At 44.5% G+C, this 18,614-nt stretch overlaps 1 protein-coding gene across 1 annotated transcript in view; it reads left to right on the top strand.

The window, feature by feature from the left end:
- Positions 1 to 10,734: 10,734 nt before the first annotated feature.
- LOC136613045 (vitelline membrane outer layer protein 1-like) overlaps positions 10,735 to 18,614 on the top strand; it is an 86,467-nt gene continuing 78,587 nt past the window's right edge. Inside the window, exons 1-2 of the mRNA XM_066593853.1 lie at positions 10,735 to 10,915; positions 16,408 to 16,532. Coding sequence (XP_066449950.1) covers positions 10,757 to 10,915; positions 16,408 to 16,532 — 284 coding nt within the window. The 5' untranslated portion in view covers positions 10,735 to 10,756. The remainder of the gene's footprint in view (positions 10,916 to 16,407; positions 16,533 to 18,614) is intronic.

Below are 18,614 nucleotides of genomic sequence, written 5' to 3'. Positions count from 1 at the left end.
CTCTACTCTTCCTTAGTCAGATCTCATCTGGAATACTGTGTCCAGTTCTGGACACCCCACTTTAAAAAAAGACATCAACAAACTGGAGCAAGTTCAGAGAAGAGTTACCAAGATGGTGAGCGGTCTGCAAATCATGTTCTATGAGGAACGGTTAAAGGATCTGGGAATGTTTAGCTTGCAGAAGAGAAGGCTGAGAGGAGACTTAATAGCTGTCTACAAATATCTGAAGGGCTGTCACAGTGCAGAGGGATCAGCCCTATTCTCATCTGTACAAGGAAAGACTAGAAGCAATGGGATGAAACTGAAAGGGAGGAGGAAGGGTTCAGTAATGTAATCTGCTGTCACCTTCCTATTTTGGCAGTTCTTCCTTGCCTCCTCTCTGATTAACCCCTATAGCATCAGTCTTTTTTCGATTTTTTTTTTCTTTTTTCTTTTTCTTTTTTTCTTCCAGTTTCGGAGAGGGGATGAGATGAAAACTGATTGTCTGATGATGATCTGTCTGAAAGTAACTTTCCAGTACACTTGTCTTCTGAGTGACAGGCCCAGAAACTAGAGGGGATCTGTCTACCGTTTCCATGCCAGTTCAGTTTTATCTCTGGTTGCAATATGGTTATCAAGAGCACATTGACAGTCCGTGAAGTTTCCTCCTGCTCCTGAATTTAACATGACAGTGCCTTAAATTTTGCCACTCCCCATAATTATCTTGATAAGGATAACAAAAGGGAGGGATGGGTGATGCCTCTCCTTGTCTTCTTGGGGGATGGATGAAATAGCTTGCAGATCAGTATCCAGTTCTTTCGGGATGGCAGAGTTATTTATAGTCCTAGCTAGAGATGAGCGAGCACCAAAATGCTCGGGTACTTGGTACTCGAATCGAACTATTCGTAATGCTCGAGAGCTCATTTTGAGTAACAAAACCCATTGAAGTCAATGGACAACTCGAGCATTTTTGTATGGGACCGATGCTCTGCATAGGGGGTGATTTGTGAAACACTTGAAAACATCAAAAAGTCATGGAAACACCACAGAAACGGATAGGGAATGGCACGGGCAGCATGCATGGCTGCATCTGAGGCTCCCAGGTCCCACTATTAAGCCAAAATGGGGGCAAGAGCCTAGCGGTCACCTCCCTAACTATTTACTTGGGACAGACCCTCATTAGCAAAGCACACACGCTGGCACGTCTTAACTAAGCACCAAACTACCTGCAACCAAGGACAATCACTGCATGCGGGTGACACCGCTGTCTCTTCTCCTGGATTACATGCTGGCATTGCTGTCCAACCCCCCGCACGACTATATGTCCACAGCGCACACAAAATTTTCCCTGCGCAGCGTTCAGCTGCCCTCATGCCACACGGTCACTTCCTAGCCACATCACCCTCATGTCTATTTATAGGTGCATAATGGATGAGGAGGAACAGAAGGGACACACTGCAGAGGGTTGGCAGGGCCATGCGGCGATCCTCTTTGAAAGTGGGGGCGATAGCCCACAATGCTGTTGTGCTGTTGAGAATTGATGATAGATTGACGTACGATCATCATTCCAATCCTGTGCCACCTCCGTCACAAAATTGTCAGGAGCCTCAAACGTGGGCATAAAGGGGAATCAGGTGCCAGCACTTCTACGCATCTCCACAATGCAGCAGCGCATACTAACACCAAAGATTGGTTTGAAGCAGGAGGTGTCGCAAAAGTAACCACCACAGGTATACAGTGACCCTGTGAAAGTCTCATGAAATCACTAACGCTTCCTGAGAATGCTCCAATCCAGTATCTCGGATAACTGTGGTTATGCTGATCCCCAGACCCTAAGCAGGAGGAGAAGGTGGCATAATAAGCCCGAGTAATATGAGAGCAAATACATGTTGACCAACGCTGATCCCCAGACCCCAAGCAGAAGGAAGACGTGGCACTCTGCACTCTACCCAAGTCATTCAGTATATTTGTGCCATATAGCTAAAACACCGCAATGGAAAGACTTTGAGCGCCCACAGCATAGGCGAGCTCATGAAACTCAAAGACGGTATTACACATAAGGAAATCACAGTGCCTAAACATGGCAGATTTTCACCCCGCCAATGACCTTCACCTCGGCCCACATTTTTGCCCAATTCATTCTTTGTATGTGTCAGATAGCTGAACAACACAATGGGGAAGCCTTTGTGCACCCACAGTATAGGCGGGCCCCTGGTTCCCAGGGACAGTATTAAACAGGAAGAAAAAAGAGTGCCCAAACATGGCAGAGTCCCTCCCAGGACCTCGGCACACACTTTTGCCCGAGTCATTCAGTGTATTTGTGCCAGATAGGTAAAATACCACAATGGGAAAGCCATCTGCACTCTAGCCAAGTCAGTCAGTGTATTTGTGCCAGACAGGTAAAACAACGCAATGGCAAGTCTTTGTGCACCCACAGCATAGGCGAGCCCATGAAACTCAAAGACGGTATTACACATAAAGAAACCAGAGCACATAAACATGGCAGTTTCACCCCTCCTAGGACCTCGGCCCACACTCCTGCCCTAGTCAGTCAGTGTATTTGTGCCAGAAAGGTAAAATCCTGCAACGGGAAGTCTTTGTGCATCCACAGCATAGGCAAGCCCATGAAACTCAAAGACAGTATTACACATAAAGAAATCAGAGTGCCAAAACATGGCAGAGTTTCACTCCGACAAGGACCTCGGCCTCGGCTCACACCGCCACACCAATCATGGGCATAAAGCAGACTCGGATGCTAGTACAGCTGTGAACGTCTCATTAAATCAGTTACGATTCTTTTCATCGCTCCAAAGACTGGATGAACAACCAAGAAGTTCCACAGGCCAAACCTGGCACAGTTGATTCTTTCCCCCCAGGACCTCGGCCTCTGCCCACACCCTCAGTAATCGTGGGCCTAAAGTGGACTCGGATGCTAGTACAGCTGTGAACGTCTCATTAATTTAGTAATGCTCCTTTTGTTTGGCCCACACCACTGTCTCAGATAACTGTGGTAACACGAGAGCAAATACATGTTGCCCAGCGCTGATCCCCTGACCCCAAGCAGGAGGAGGAGGTGGCATAATAAGCCCGAGAAACCATGACCGAGGTAGGATCCGCAATACTCTGTGTGGGAAGTACGTGAGCGTGCCCTGGGTCAGGCTCGGTCCCAGCCTCCACCTTGTGCATGTATCCTGACACACTTCATTCTGTGTATGTGTCAGGTAGCTGAACACCGCTATGGGAAACCTTTGAGCACCCACAGTATAGGCGGACCACTGAAACTTTTCTGTTGCAAGAGTACAGGCGAACCCCTCAAACCTTTCAATAGCAAGTGTATAGGCAGACCCCTGATACTTTTCTGTTGCAAGAGTATAGGCTAACTCCTCAAACCTTTTAGTAGCAAGTGCATAGGTGGACCCCAGTAACATTTCTGTAGCAAAGGTATAGGCAAACCCCTCAAACCTTTCAGTAGCAAGTGTATAGGTGGACCCCAGTAACATTTCTGTAGCAAGAGTATAGGAGAACCCCTGTAACATTTCTGTAGCAAGTGTATAGGCAGACCCTTGTAACATTTCTGTAGCAAGAGTATAGGTGGACCCCTCAAACCTTACAGTAGCAAGTGTATAGGCGGACCCCAGTAACACTTATGTAGCAAGAGTATAGGCGGACCCCTGTAACATTTCTGTAGCAAAAGTATGGGCGGACCCCAATAACATTTATGTAGCAAGAGTATAGGCGGACCCCTGTGACATTTCTGTAGCAAGAGTATAGGCAGACCCCTGTAACATTTCTGTAGCAAAAGTATAGGCGGACCCCAGTAACATTTCTGTAGCGAGAGTATAGGAGGACCCCTCAAACCTTTCAGTAGCAAGTGTATATGCGGACCACAGTACCACTTATGTAGCAAGAGTATAGGCGGACCCCTGTAACATTTCTGTAGCAAGAGTATAAGCGGACCCCAATAACATTTATGTAGCAAGAGTATAGGCGGCCCCTAGTAACATTTCTGTAGCAAGAGTATAGGCGGGCCCCTGTAACATTTCTGTAGCAAGAGTATAGGTGAACCCCTGTAACATTTCTGTTGCAATAGTGTATTCGACCTCCTGAAAAAATTTGGTTACCAAGAGTATAGGCGAAGGCCTAAAAAATAGTTAGATAACAGTATAGGCAAGGGCCTGAAAAATTGGTGTACCAAGAGTACAAGTGTACCCCTGAAAAAGTGCTCAACCGCGAGGGCAGGTGAAACCCATAAACATTTCTTAAGATACATTATAACAGATATAATTTGTAACAGAGCCTGGAGGCAGAACTCCGAAAAAATCAGTTGCAGTTATAGTATAAAAACATATGAAACTTTTAAAAATTGTAAAAAACTTTTAAACAGAGCCTTTTGGGACGCAGAAAAATTGGCAGTTCAGCGTAATGACATGCTGTTTTAGGAGGAGGAGAAGGAGTAATATTCGAGAGGGATTGACAAAGCTAATTCCCCTTTTTTCCTCCACAGGTGGAGAAGAGAAGTCTGGGAAAATCCAGCCTTTGTTCATCTTTATGAGTGTAAGCATGTCGGCGCTGGCAGTTGACAGGCGAGTACGTTTATCTGTGATGATTCCCCCAGCTGCACTAAACACCCTCTCTGACAAGACACTAGCGGTAGGGCAGGCCAGGACCTCCAGCCCATACAGCGCAAGTTCCTCCCACGTGTCCAGCTTTGACACCCAATAGTTTTATGGAGCAGAGGGATCATGGAGGACGGTGGTGCGATCAGCTATGTACTCCCTCACCATCTTTTTACATTGCTCCCTCCAACACAGTCTTTCTGGGGAGCCATAAACCTGGCAAAGGCCTTGGAGAGTGTTCCCCTGCCTGCGCTGGACATGCAGCCTGCTCCCAGCACCTGACCTGCTAGTTGGCCCTCGGAACTGCGTCTTCTGCTGCTAGTGCTGTCAGATGGGAACTTTAGCATCACTTTTTCCACCTGGGCCCTGTGGTATTGCATCACTCTCGTACCCCTTTCCTCTTCGGGAATGAGAGTGGAAAGGTTCTCCTTATACCGTGAGTCTAGCAGGGTGCATACCCAGTAATCCGTGTTGGCCAGAGTGCGTCTAACGCGAGGGTCAAGGAAAGGCAGCCTAACATGAAGTCAGCCATGTGTGCCAGGGTCCCAGTATCCAACACATCGCTGTCCTCAATAGGAGGATGACTTTCAGGATCCTCCTACTCCTCCTCTTCAGCCCATACACGCGGAACAGATGAGAGGCAAGCAGCATGGGTACCCTCTGCAGTGTGGCCAGCAGTCTCTTCCCCCTCCTCCTCCTCCTCCTCCTCCTCCAAAAAGCGCTGAGATATAGACATGAGGGTGGTCTGGCTATCAAGCAACATACTGTCATCCCCCATCTTCTGTTCCAACCACAAAGCATTGGCCTTTATGCTTAGCAGCAAACTTCTCAGCAGGCATAGCAGCAGGATGGTAATGCTAATGATGGCCACATCGCTGCTCAGTAGACTCCTGAAAGTTTCCAAGGACCTGGCAGATGTCTGCCATCCATGCCCACTCCTCAGTAAAGAATTGCGGAAGCTGACTACCACTCCGCCGTGAATGTTGCAGCTGATATACCATAATTGCTCTATGCTGCTCGTACAGCCTGGCTAACATGTGCAGTGTAGAATTCCAGTGTGTGGGCACGTCGCACAGCAGTCGGTGCTCTGGCATTTGAAACCGACGTTGCAGGGTCCTCAGGGTGGCAGCATCCGTGGTGGACTTGCGGAAATGTGCGCAGATGCAGCGCACCTTGCCGAGCAGGTCAGACAAGTGGGCGTAGTTTTTCAGAAACCGCTGAACCACTAGATTGAAGACGTGGGCCAGGCATGGCACATGTGTGAGGCTGCCAAGCTGCAGAGCCACCACCAGGTTACAGCCGTTGTCACACACAACCATGCCTGGTTGGAGGCTCAGTGGCGAACGCCAGAGGTCGGTCTGCTCTGTCAGACCCTGCAACAGCTCGGGGGCTGTGTGCCTCTTCTCACCTAAGCTGATTAGTTTCAGCACGGCTTGCTGACACTTGCCCACAGCTGTGCTGCCGTGCCGCGCACTACTGACTGCTGGCGATGTGCTCACACTTCTTAATTGAGAGGTGGAGGTGGCGGAGGAGGAGGGGGGGTTGGAGGAGGTGGCATAAAACGCCACAGTTACCAGCACCAAGGTAGGACCCACTATTCTGGGTGTGGGTAGGACGTGAGCGGTCCCAGGCTCTGACTCGGTCCCAGCCTCCACCAAGTTCACCCAATGTGCCATCAGGGAGATATAGTGTCCCTGCTACCAGTACTTGTCCAGTTGTCCGTGGTTAAGAAGACCTTCCCAGTAACCACGTTGGTGAGGGCACGATTTATGTTGTGGGAGACGTGCTGGCGTAGGGCAGGGATGGCACGCTGGGAAAAATAGTGGCGACTGGGGTCCGAGTAGCGCGGGACCGCTGTCGCCATCATGTTTTTGAAAGCCTCTGTTTCCACAAGCCTGTACGGCAGCATCTCCAGGCTGATTAATTTGGCAATGTGCACGTTTAAAGCTTGTGCATGCGGGTGGGTGGCGGCGTATTTCCGCTTTTGCTCCAACGCTTCTGTTAGAAAACGGCTGAATGCTGCGCTGATAGACATTGCTGGATGGAGTGGAGGACTGTGGAGGTGAGGGTGTGGGTGCAGGACGGGAGGCACTCGTGCCTGCATCCTGGGAGGGGGATTGGATCTGTGTGCCAGGTTGTGGCACAGGAGAAGAGGCAGTGTTGTGACCCCGAGTTGGTGAATCTCTTTCGTCCCACCTTGTGGGGTGCTTGTCCATCATATGCCTGCGCATGCAGGTGGTGTTCAGGCTGGTAGTGGTAGCTGCCCGGCTGACCTTGGTGCGACACAGGTTACACACTACTGTTCGTTGGTCGTCCACGCTCCCACTAAAAAACATCCACACCTTTTAACACCTAACCCTCTGCATGGAGGCTTTCCGCGCGAGGTTGCTTTGGGATACAGTTGTGGGATTCTTCGCTCTGGCCCTCCCTCTACCCCTGGCCACTCCACTGCCTCTTCCAACCTGTCCTGCTGCTGCGCTTGCCTCCCCCTCTAAAGCCCTGTCCTTAGTAGGCTTAGCAAACCAGGTTGGGTCAGTCACCTCATCGTCCAGCTGCTCTTCCTCGAATCCTCTGTGTGCTCCTCCCTCGGATTTACTGCCCTTACTACTACCTCACTGACAGACAACTGTGTCTCATCATCCTCATTCACAAAAATCTCTTGAGACAGTTGCCGGAAGTCCCCAGCCTCATCACCCGGACTCCGGGAACATTCCAAAGGTTGGGCATCGGTCACGACAAACTCCTCCAGTGGGAGAGAAACCGTTTTATTCCCACTCAGGGCAGGGACCAGAGAACAGTTCCTAGGAGTCTCTCAAAGATAGTACATTTTGTGGCGTTAAAGAAGCTACCTTCTGCGATAGATTTTTGTAAAAGAAATCATTCGTCTACATGGGGTTCCCGAGAACATTGTATCTGATCGCGGGGTTCAGTTTGTTGCGCAATTCTGGCGAGCCTTCTGTAGAAACCTGGGAACATCACTTTCCTTCTCGTCAGCATTCCACCCGCAAACTAATGGTCAGACTGATCGGAAGAACCAGGATTTAGTGCAATATTTACGGTTGTTTGCTAGCGAAAAGGCTCATCAGTGGGCGGAGTTCCTGCCGTTGGCAGAGTTTGCGCTAAACAACCGTACTTGTTCTTCCACTGGGGTGTCTTCATTCCATTGTATATATGGTCATCATCCTTGCTTCCTTACAGCTATTTCTGTGCCGTCTGCCTGTCCTGCAGCTGATGTCACTACAGATGCTCTGCAGGGGTATGGAATGAAGTACAGAAGAACCTGGAAGCAACGGGAGCTCGTATACAGTTGCGTAGTGGGAGGAGTCTGTCAGTATCTGAACCTTACAGGATGGGACAGAAAGTATATTTGTCTTCTAGAAATCTCAAATTGAAGTTCCCATCTTTGAAACTGGCGCCGTGTTACGTGGGTCCCTTTGTCATCTCGCGTGTAGTAAACCCGCTTGCTTATGAACTTGATCTGCCAGCTACAAGGAGGGTTCATAGGGTCTTTTATAAGTCTTTATTGAAACCTTTTCTCCCTTCGGTGAGGATGAATATGTAGTCTCTGGAGTTGGTTTGAGCTCATGTATTTTAATTGGTAGTCTAAGTTTATTTATTACCTGTGTGCATACATTTCTTATCCTGAGGGCCCACCTCACTTACATATCTCCAGCTTGTTGATACCGTAGCATAGAAGAGGCAACTTTGGATGTCTGCTGGGGGTTACCAGATGTACAGAGCTGCAGGACAATATGGACTTTCTGTAGCAGTCTGTTTGGCTGTTATCCCTGCAGTTGTTTCTTTCACCGATGTCGGTTCTGGCGTGTTAAGAGGCCGCACCTCTCAGTTATAGGCTTTCTCCTTTCCCGTGACCCTCCCTAGCAGGCACAAAATCTACAGAACTCATCTTGCTCAGCTTCCTTAGCCACCTCCTCACTGCTTTTGCAGATTTCTCTCCCTGCAATGCAGTTTCTTAAGGCTAAGCACCACTTAGATTGCTCTACAACTTGCCACTCTCTCACCCAGTCTCCACTTCCTACAATTCCCCCCCTGAACACACCAAGCCCATACAGCTCTCTATCATCCCCAGTCCTCCCACCTTATCTTTGCAACCAGTACTCCATAGAGAAATATACAAAATGCAGTCATAAATAACAGCCAGCAGAGGTCGCCCTTATACCATCCAAGGAAAACATCATCTGCGCCCCTTACAATATCATGATATTAGCCCTAGTGTATATGATTATGTATAAATCATTGTAAAATTGCTATATGACCGACATGTGAGTATATATTATATTTGGTGGGTTCCTTATTATCCTTCTTCTCATTGTTTGCACACATTTGTCTGAATTTAATTTAAGACGTAATGGGGCTTTTTCTGCATATCATATACGGTTTTGCCTAAATTTTTGCTAATCCCTGGTAAACTTTATGTGGATACGGCCGGACTCTTACTTACAAGTGTATGCTGTATTCACATATTAGGTAATTACGAAATGACTGTCACCGACTGTCACCTGAGATGACCGCTGACATCTTGCATAATCCAGTAGAACTTTTCTGTACATAGCCCTGTGTGAGGGTCATGACTGTCCTTTTTTGCAGAGTTGGCTGAAGATTTATGTTTTAATGTTAACCCATTAATGACAAAGGACATACAGTTACTTTCTGTACATTCAGGGTTTGTATGGACGGGATTGGGAGCCGATCCCGCTCCATACAATATGGGTTGAGCTGCGTCTTACAGCTGACGACATTCACATGGACAACAGCCACCGTCAGTGTTCATGCTGATCGCAGCAGTTAACCCTATGTGTTCTGACAGCGGCATTTAAATTCCCAAAGTGACGAATGGCCCCTCCATGATGCGATCGCGAGGTATCGTTCAGTTGCCACAGCAGCCTGGGGCCTTTCTGAAGGCCTTCAACACGGACATGGCTGATTGCCACAAGCGTGTCTATCAGATCATAGTATAATGTATTATACTGTGGTATTGCATTATCACGTCCCCTTTGGAGACTAAAAAATGTAAAAATGAGATAAAAAAAAACTTTTTAATTTTAGAAAAATAAAAGGAAGTAAAAAGATTAACCTCCCCTTTTTCTATAATTATAAAAAAATACTGTAAAAAACAAAAACATATCGGGTATCGCTGTGTCTGCAAAAGTCCGATCTATCAAACTAATGCATTTTTAATGACTTTTTTGGTCCCTTCATCAAGCATAAAATATAATAAAAAGGAGTCCAAAATGGTGCCAATGGGTACGGAAAAATAAAAAAGTTATGGCAGTCAGAAGATATATATTTTTTTTCTAAATATGTTTTATCTTTTAGGCCTCGTTCAGACAAGCGCTTAAATTGTGCTTTTATAGGAACCAATAGGTTCCTATAGAAGGGTTCACAGGGGCGATTTTTAGATGCGCTAAATCAGTGTGTCTAACAAAGATAGGACATGCAAGTGCAAACTCGCACCTCGGCTCCGAGAGCGGACATGTCCTATCTTTGCTGCATGTTTTCCATAGGCTCCTATGGGAGCCTTGACAGCTCGCAGCACGCCCCTCGTATAGTGTAAACGGACGATTTCACTGAGTTTAAATCCTCCCGATGATATTCTCACGGCTATAACAGCGCTGTTGTCTCGCTGCTTAGCAGAACAAAAAAAGCGCTCGTCTGAACGAGGCCTTAAAAGTAGTCCACCAAAAAACCCCAAAATTCATTAGGTTTCATCGTAACCGTAACGACCCATAGAATATAGTTATGTCCTTTTTGCCACAGTGCGTATGTTGTAAAAACAAAACCCTCCAAAAATGGTGGAATTGCATTTTTTTTAAAATTCATACCACTTTTTAAAACTTTTTCAGTACATTATATGGTGTGTTAAGTAGCAACACTGAAAAATGACACTGGTGCCACAAAAAAAAAAACAACTGGCAGTCATCGACACAGATGGAGAAATACAATAGTTCAGATTTTTTGAAAGTGGGGAGGGAAAAATTTTAAATGAAAAAAAGGGTCTGCGTCTTTAAGAGGTTAAAAAGAGTTTCTACATCGTGGAGGAACCTTTTACCCACTGCTCCAGCCCTGGACTCTGGTGCTTTGGCTTAACTAGAGCTGTGTTGGAAGCCAGAGCCAGAAATCCTCTCCTCTGCTGTAGGACAATGTCCCCTGTCCTCTGGCCGTTGCTGCTGCTCTCTATCATCTCACCATCATCTGGGGAACATGCTGTTATAGCCATACCCAACGGAGGACCCTGGGGTGAATGGGGGGCGGTGGAGTGGTGCCCCTGTGGTTATCATGCAAAGGGATTCTCTCTGAAGGTAAGAGCACAAGGTCTATTAACCCCTTACGGACATGGCCTATTTCTGGCTTAACTACTACCCAACGATTTTTGGAGAATTTTCATCTCCACTTTTCAAAAACCTTGAAAACTTTTTTATGAAGGCTTGTTTAGCAGTAGTTTTTATTGGTACCAGTTTTGGGGTAAGTATAATGCATTGTATTACCTTAAGGCCGCTTTCACGCGGGCGACAAAGTTGTGTGATTTTACCGTGATGCGATAACACAAGAAAATGCATGTCTGTGAAGCCTAGGCTTTCCAATGGGTTCCTTCACATTAGCGTGGCGCATGGGCGTGTTGGACCTCTCTCAGCATTGATCATACAGTATATGTTAGGGCATGCCAAGTGCAGTTCAGTCATTTTTTTAAGGTTATTTTTCTTACTGCACTGTGAAAAACCGATTCCTGCCATTAACTCTTTATATGCCATGATCCATGTTGATCACAGTATTTAAAGGTTTCATATAGGGAGGGCGCTCTGTAATCATGGGGGGCAGGTATCAAACGATAGCATGAGGGTCTAACCATGGCCTATGATCACTATTATTAGCAATAATGCATTGCAGTACAGATGCATTGTAGTGTATTATCATAGCAATCAGAGGTTCACAGGTTCAAGCCCCCTACAGGGACCTAAAAAGTGTATGAATAATAAAAATTGTATAAAAAAATAGGAATAAAAAAACCTTTTGGGGCACTTTCCACTCTGTTTAAAAAATAAGTTAAAAAACTCACATGTTTGGTATTGTTGCATCCATAACGAACTGTACAATAAATTGAACACCCTTTTTTACCTGAATGGCAAACGGTGTAGAATTGCTTTTTTGTTCATTTCACCTCTCAAAAAATGCAATAAAAATAATCAAAAAAGCCAAATGCATCTAAAAATTGTACTAATAAAAACTACAGCTTGTCACGCAAAACAGAAGTCCTCACAAAGCTCCATTCATGGAAAAGTAAAAAATTAGAGGACTTTAAATGTAGTTATGCAAGAAATATATATGTTTCCAAAAGTGGAAAAAAACTAAAAATAATATATAATTTTGGTATTCTCCAACTTGCAGAAAACATGTATCATGTCATTTATGCTGCATGATTAACGCTGTAAAAGTAAACAATGGCAGAACTGAGGTGTCTTCTCTTCCTGTTCTTCAAAAACTAAAGTGATAAAAGTTCTACAATACATTATATCTACCCAAAAATGGTACCAATAAAAACTAGAGCTCACCACACAAAAAACAAACCTTCAAGTTCATGTCCTTGGGACAAAAGAAGGCTGCTTTGTTTTCAGTGGGGCTGAAAAAAACATCACACAACATAAGAGGTGCGCGCCATGCGAGGTGTCCCATTGAAAACAATGCGGAACTCTCAGTCATGCCGGAGCATCGCAACTTCACTGAAGAGATGGGAGACGTCTTTGACGCAAAAACACCTCGCATCCACGGGAAAATCGCATGCTCCCGAACGCGATATCTGGCTGAGTTTAACGTCCCAATATCACATGCGCCCGAGTGAAATGAGCCTTAGGAAGGAGCAAAGTGGCTGATACAACATTCTAAGAGTCTTCCCAGGGCCTCAGTAAAAGGCCTGGATGAGCAGTACGAGAATTAAGTTAGAAACAACGGTACCTCCAGTCGTCATCTGCTGGGCTGGGTATATGGAAATGAACTTGTAATAAATGTAAGTTTTGCTGTTTTTCCCCTCCTGACCCCTGGAGATCCCTTCCACTGGGGTACCTGCATCACCTACACCACCACCCAGGAGCAGAGACCAGTACATTACATCAGGTCCTCCATCTGTCACGGCAGATGAAGTCTGTATATAATCCTCTAGTGTTTGAAGCAGGGTGTAACTATAAGGGACACAGGGGATGCCGTTGCTCCCGGGCTCAGGGCACTCAGGGGCCCATAAGGCATCTCTCCTCCATATAATAGGCCTAGTTCTATGAATAAAGCATTAGGCCTGTTTCACACGAGCTCCAAAATCATCGCTACAAACGCATGTATGTGAGGCTCATGGTTTCCAGTTGGTTCTTTCAGTCTACAAAACATCTCATGTGAAAGAACCCATTGGAAACCATGAGCTTCACATACATGCGTCTGTAGCAATGATTTTGTAGTCCGTGTGAAATACACCTTGTAGTTGGGGGCCTTGTTACAGGTTTTACATTGGGGCTCAGGAGCTTCAAGCTACTCCTCAGGTTGGAAGGGTTTGAGCAGCGGTGGGACAAGAGGCAGCAGTAGATGTCTGGCTTCCACACAGTATTTGCCGCAACGTCACAGGGGTTCCCCGGTAGACAGATACACCCGCACTGGAGTTCACAGAACAGATGTTGGTTTGAGCAGATGGGGTTCTCCCAGAGGGCATGATTCAGAACCCAGCGGGCAGCCGATGCTTCTTCTCTTCACAACCACGAGCAACCATTATGCCCTGATGCTGCGTGCGCATGCTTTTATATGGCACACGCAGTCCCAGAGTCCGCACGCCCACTCATCACCCCTATCACAAAATGACAGACCTTTACATTATAAAAGGTACCCACGGTAATAATAATAATACATGACCATTAGGGGGCAGCATTTATCCATATATTTCAGCACAGTACCCTCCAGCCAATGATTAACCATTCTTTCTCTATGCAAAGTAGTAGGCAGAAAGTAGTCCATAAGCGGGTGGAGAGTAGGGTGGGTGCAAATAGGCTGCAGCTCATGAATCTCCAGGACTATTTTCTGTAACCCTGTATGTGTGTACTGCTACTGATAAAACTACTGCATAGATACAAACAGCAGACACATCACCTAAATCAGTGTGACTGTTACTACCGTATACTGTCCTCAGAGATGAGCGCAAAAAGATGGTCTCTTTAATGCCTCAGAAGCTCCACCTATTAGAAGCTAGCTTTCCTACAAGTCAACGTTGGACCTTTTAATAGGATTTATAACAAGACTGGGAATATCTCGATTTGCATACCAAACTTCCCAGAGGAGCATGCATGACTTTTTAAGTCTACTCACACCTGCTAGGTTGTCTCCTTGAGAAGAAACGGTACCAGTCCCAATCAACATCATAGGCCTCTCTCCCCAGCCAGTCAGAAGGCTACTGCACACTGATGAGGGACACATACCCCAAAGCAGCACTATCTCTCCATACACATCCTGCAATGGTAGGACTTAAAATCACTATAGGGCGGTTACTAAGGGTTTAAGAGGTCTGGACTGAGAGAAGTCTCTGGTCTTGGTTTAGCAAGGCCTGTTACAAGGTTGGACATTGACTTGTAGAAACGCTACCTTCTAATAGCTGGTGCTGCTGAGGCATTGTACCATCTCCTATTTGCACACTAGGGGCGAAAACACACGGCTCTATGCACTCGCCGCTCAGAGCGCAGTTGCGCATGATCAAGGAAGATTTCTTCCCCTTCTCTGGCCATTCAAACTCTGTGCCATAGCGCAGGAGTTTGAAAACAAATGCGGGAAGTTGGGTGCGGCCCTATCTTTTCTCGCCCGTAGTATTAACAATTGAAATGAATGGCTTCGTTTTGTCCCAAATCAGTTTTTGCAATCCATGTGCCAATCTGCTCTTGAAATTTTCCCACGCTGTATTAAAATGAGTTGAAGGATGTCAGAGTTTTCTCTTAGCGCCGCGCCGGCACGCCATGTTCTTATGCATGACAGACAGGAACAGCAGCGGCCTGACGCAGCCCTCAGGAAAAAATGGGACTCTCTTCAACTCATTTTAATACAGCGCAGGGAAACTTCAAAAGCAGATTATAAAAGTACTGGGGCACAGAGTGCAGAAGCAAATAGTGATAGGATAGCACTGTTAAAGGTTTATGGTGGATTGCATTGTAACAACTTGATGAAGGGTTCCCTTTAATTTCTCGACACTTTGTAAATTATATCCATTTGATTCAATTTGGGTAATTTTCAGTTGTGTAAACACTACATCTAACAATTATATGATGGGCAGTAGAAGGCTTTGTATAGTGGATGGCTTAGCAGCAGGGGTCAAACCCATCTTACACACATGGATTCTTCCAGATATCCTTCCATTTACGTTTTTCCTAGAAAAATGTACAATTTGCATGGATTGGGTGGGAGTCTCACTCAGGAAAGAATGAAAAAAAAGGTTTGGTCCGGTGTTAGCCAGTAGAGCAAAAAGAGAAAGCAAGTAATCTTGTAGATATGATACCCTTTAATGGCTAACAGATCTGAAGAGGCGTGCATATTTACATACATACTTATGACAAGCCACAGATATGGATGGGATTGCAAATTAATCACATCTATGTCTGTGCCTTTTCATAAGTATGTTTGCATAATTATGCATGCCGCTTTGGATCTATATAGTTTAACCTGAAGAAGAGCCCTGCGTTGGTTCGGAAGCTCACATTACATCACGTATTTTTGTTAGCCATTAAAAGGTCTCATATCTACAAGATTACTTGGTTTCTCTTACTGAGAACAATCACGTTTTACTCAAGAAACAGTCACTAGTACAAACAGTTTTTTGAAAGTTAGGAAAGTTCTATTACTATATTTCCCCGACGTATGAAATAATTTATTTAAGAATGTTTACAAAAAACAGCATGGTTCCAGGAACGTCTTCTGCTGGAAGATCCGCCAATAACTATTGAATAACGCGGTTTTGGTGTGCGCAGTGGTCTAGTGAGTGCCACAACGATCCAAAGACTCAGGCTTCGTAGGCCCTTAACCGGCTGCAAGTCCTGTCAACAGGCGTTTGCTGCAGTGACTACAAATAAGGCAGAGACCCCCACAACCTTTATGGGACTCTTCTAACACAAATCATGAATGTCCTTTCCCAGGAGCATGCGCATAGACACAAGTAGGTGCTGAAGGGAGATCTCAGGGGCCGTAAACCAGCCATTCAGGAGAGGGAACTGAGACTAGCTGAAAAGGGGCCACTCCAGACCACTTTATGTTCGTCCATAGGGTAGATGGCTCTAGTGCAAGGAAAGATCTGGGTTAGCGTCCTTGCATGCTCTTTTACCAACTGGGTTCTAGTTGAGTGCCAACCAGAGCTCAGCAAGCAGTGGGCAGAGCGCACCTCCACAAAGCAGTCCCAACTACCCCTTCAGTCCTCCTCACTCACTGGCTATATTTAAGACACAACATTCTCAGAGTCCCACGTGTTCTCCCTCTACATTAGAAACCCAACAAAATCTCCAAGAGATGATGCAGCGCTCTGGATTGGATTACTCAAGTGATTCCTTGATATATGGTACACGTCTTGCTTACATATCAGTTAGTCACAGTTACTTTCTGTAATCTACATGTACTTTTGATCTGGTTTCTTCTGCTTCCTTCATTTGTAAAATGTAAAAAAAATATTTGCATAAAAAACAATATGGCTGTTGCTTTAAAGCCTGAAGTAGCCGCGGCACCAAGGGAGTAGCCCATATTTTTATTGATCTTACTCGCTTTCTTTGTATTTCTTTATAATCTTCCAACCCAGGTGGAAGCAAAACAGAGGGCAGAGGATGATACGGCGCTGAACGGGTTACGACTGCACTGCTTGAACAAAACGGAGACAAAACGAAGCAAACAAACAGAATATCTAATCAAGTCTGCCGAAGGACCGTAAGTAGAGGACGTCAAGTTGTGCAATGGACCTCTCTATCAATGTGTCATTCCATGCAGCATAAATAGAGATAGTGGGTGTTCAGCGAGGCCGGGACCCAGGGGAGGTCCTGTGGGGGAGGCGAAAATGGCATAATTTCAATGATATGAAGAGAATCAATTTTATAGCAATAACATGCAGACATGGGACATGTTAACCCAACAGCACTCACTTAAGGGGATTCTCCAGGATGAGAGGAGCCTGCTGCTCACGAGGAAATACACAACCCTCCATAGGGGGAGCAGTATTATAGTAGTTATGTACTTGTACATAGGGGGCAGTATTATAGCAGTTATATTATTGTACATAGAGGGCAGTATTATAGTAGTTATATTCTTGTACATAGGGGGCAGTATTATAGTAGTTATATTCTTGTACGTAGGAGGCAGTATTATAGTAGTTATATTCTTGTACATAGGAGGCAGTATTATAGTAGTTATATTCTTGTACATAGGGGGCAGTATTATAACAGTTATATTCTTGTACATAGGAGCAGTATTATAGTAGTTATATTCTTGTACATAGCAGGCAGTATTATAGTAGTTATATTCTTGTACGTAGGAGGCAGTATTATAGTAGTTATATTCTTGTACATAGGGGGCAGTATTATAGTAGTTATATTCTTGTATATAGGGGGCAGTATTATAGTAGTTGTATTCTTTTATATAGGGGGCAGTATTATAGTAGTTATATTCTTGTACATAGGGTGCAGTATTATAGTAGTTATATTCTTGTATATAGGGGGCAGTATTATAGTAGTTGTATTCTTGTATATAGGGGGCAGTATTATAGTAGTTATATTCTTGTACATAGGGGGCAGTATTATAGTAGTTATATTCTTGTACATAGGAGGCAGTATTATAGTAGTTATATTCTTGTACATAGGGGCAGTATTATAGTAGTTATATTCTTGTACATAGGAGCAGTATTATAGTAGTTATATTCTTGTATATAGGGGGCAGTATTATAGTAGTTGTATTCTTGTATATAGGGGGCAGTATTATAGTAGTTATATTCTTGTACATAGGGAGCAGTATTATAGTAGTTATATTCTTGTACATAGGGAGCAGTATTATAGTAGTTATATTCTTGTACATAGGGGGCAGTATTATAGTAGTTATATTCTTGTACATAGGGGGCAGTATTATAGTAGTTATATTCTTGTACATAGTAGGCGGTATAATAGTAGTTATATTCTTGCACATAGGAGCAGTATTATAGTAGTTATATTCTTGTACATAGGGGGGCAGTATTATAGTAGTTATATTCTTGTACATAGGGGCAGTAATATAGTAGTTATATTCTTGTACATAGGAGCAGTATTAGAGTAGTTATATTCTTGTACATAGGGGGCAGTATTATAGTAGTTATATTCTTGTACATAGAGGGCAGTATTATAGTAGTTATATTCTTGTACGTAGGAGGCAGTATTATAGTAGTTATATTCTTGTACATAGGGTGCAGTATTATAGTAGTTATATTCTTGGATATAGGGGGCAGTATTATAGTAGTTGTATTCTTGTATATAGGGGGCAGTATTATAGTAGTTATATTCTTGTACATAGGGGGCAGTATTATAGTAGTTATATTCTTGTACATATGAGGCAGTATTATAGTAGTTATATTCTTGTACATAGGGGCAGTATTATAGTAGTTATATTCTTGTACATAGGAGCAGTATTATAGTAGTTATATTCTTGTATATAGGGGGCAGTATTATAGTAGTTGTATTCTTGTATATAGGGGGCAGTATTATAGTAGTTATATTCTTGTACATAGGGAGCAGTATTATAGTAGTTATATTCTTGTACATAGGAGACAGTATTATAGTAGTTATATTCTTGTACATAGGAGGCAGTATTACAGTAGTTATATTATTGTACATAGGAGGCAGTATTATAGTAGTTATATTCTTGTATATAGGAGGCAGTATTATAGTAGTTATATTATTGTACATAGAGGGCAGTATTATAGTAGTTATATTCTTGTACATAGGGGGCAGTATTATAGGAGTTATATTATTGTACATAGCGGACAGTATT

This window comes from Eleutherodactylus coqui, chromosome 2, assembly GCF_035609145.1.
Source record: "Eleutherodactylus coqui strain aEleCoq1 chromosome 2, aEleCoq1.hap1, whole genome shotgun sequence".
Taxonomy (NCBI): domain Eukaryota; kingdom Metazoa; phylum Chordata; class Amphibia; order Anura; family Eleutherodactylidae; genus Eleutherodactylus; species Eleutherodactylus coqui.
The sequence above is the reverse complement of the archived record's forward strand: the minus strand, read 5'-3'. Positions and strand labels throughout refer to the sequence as shown.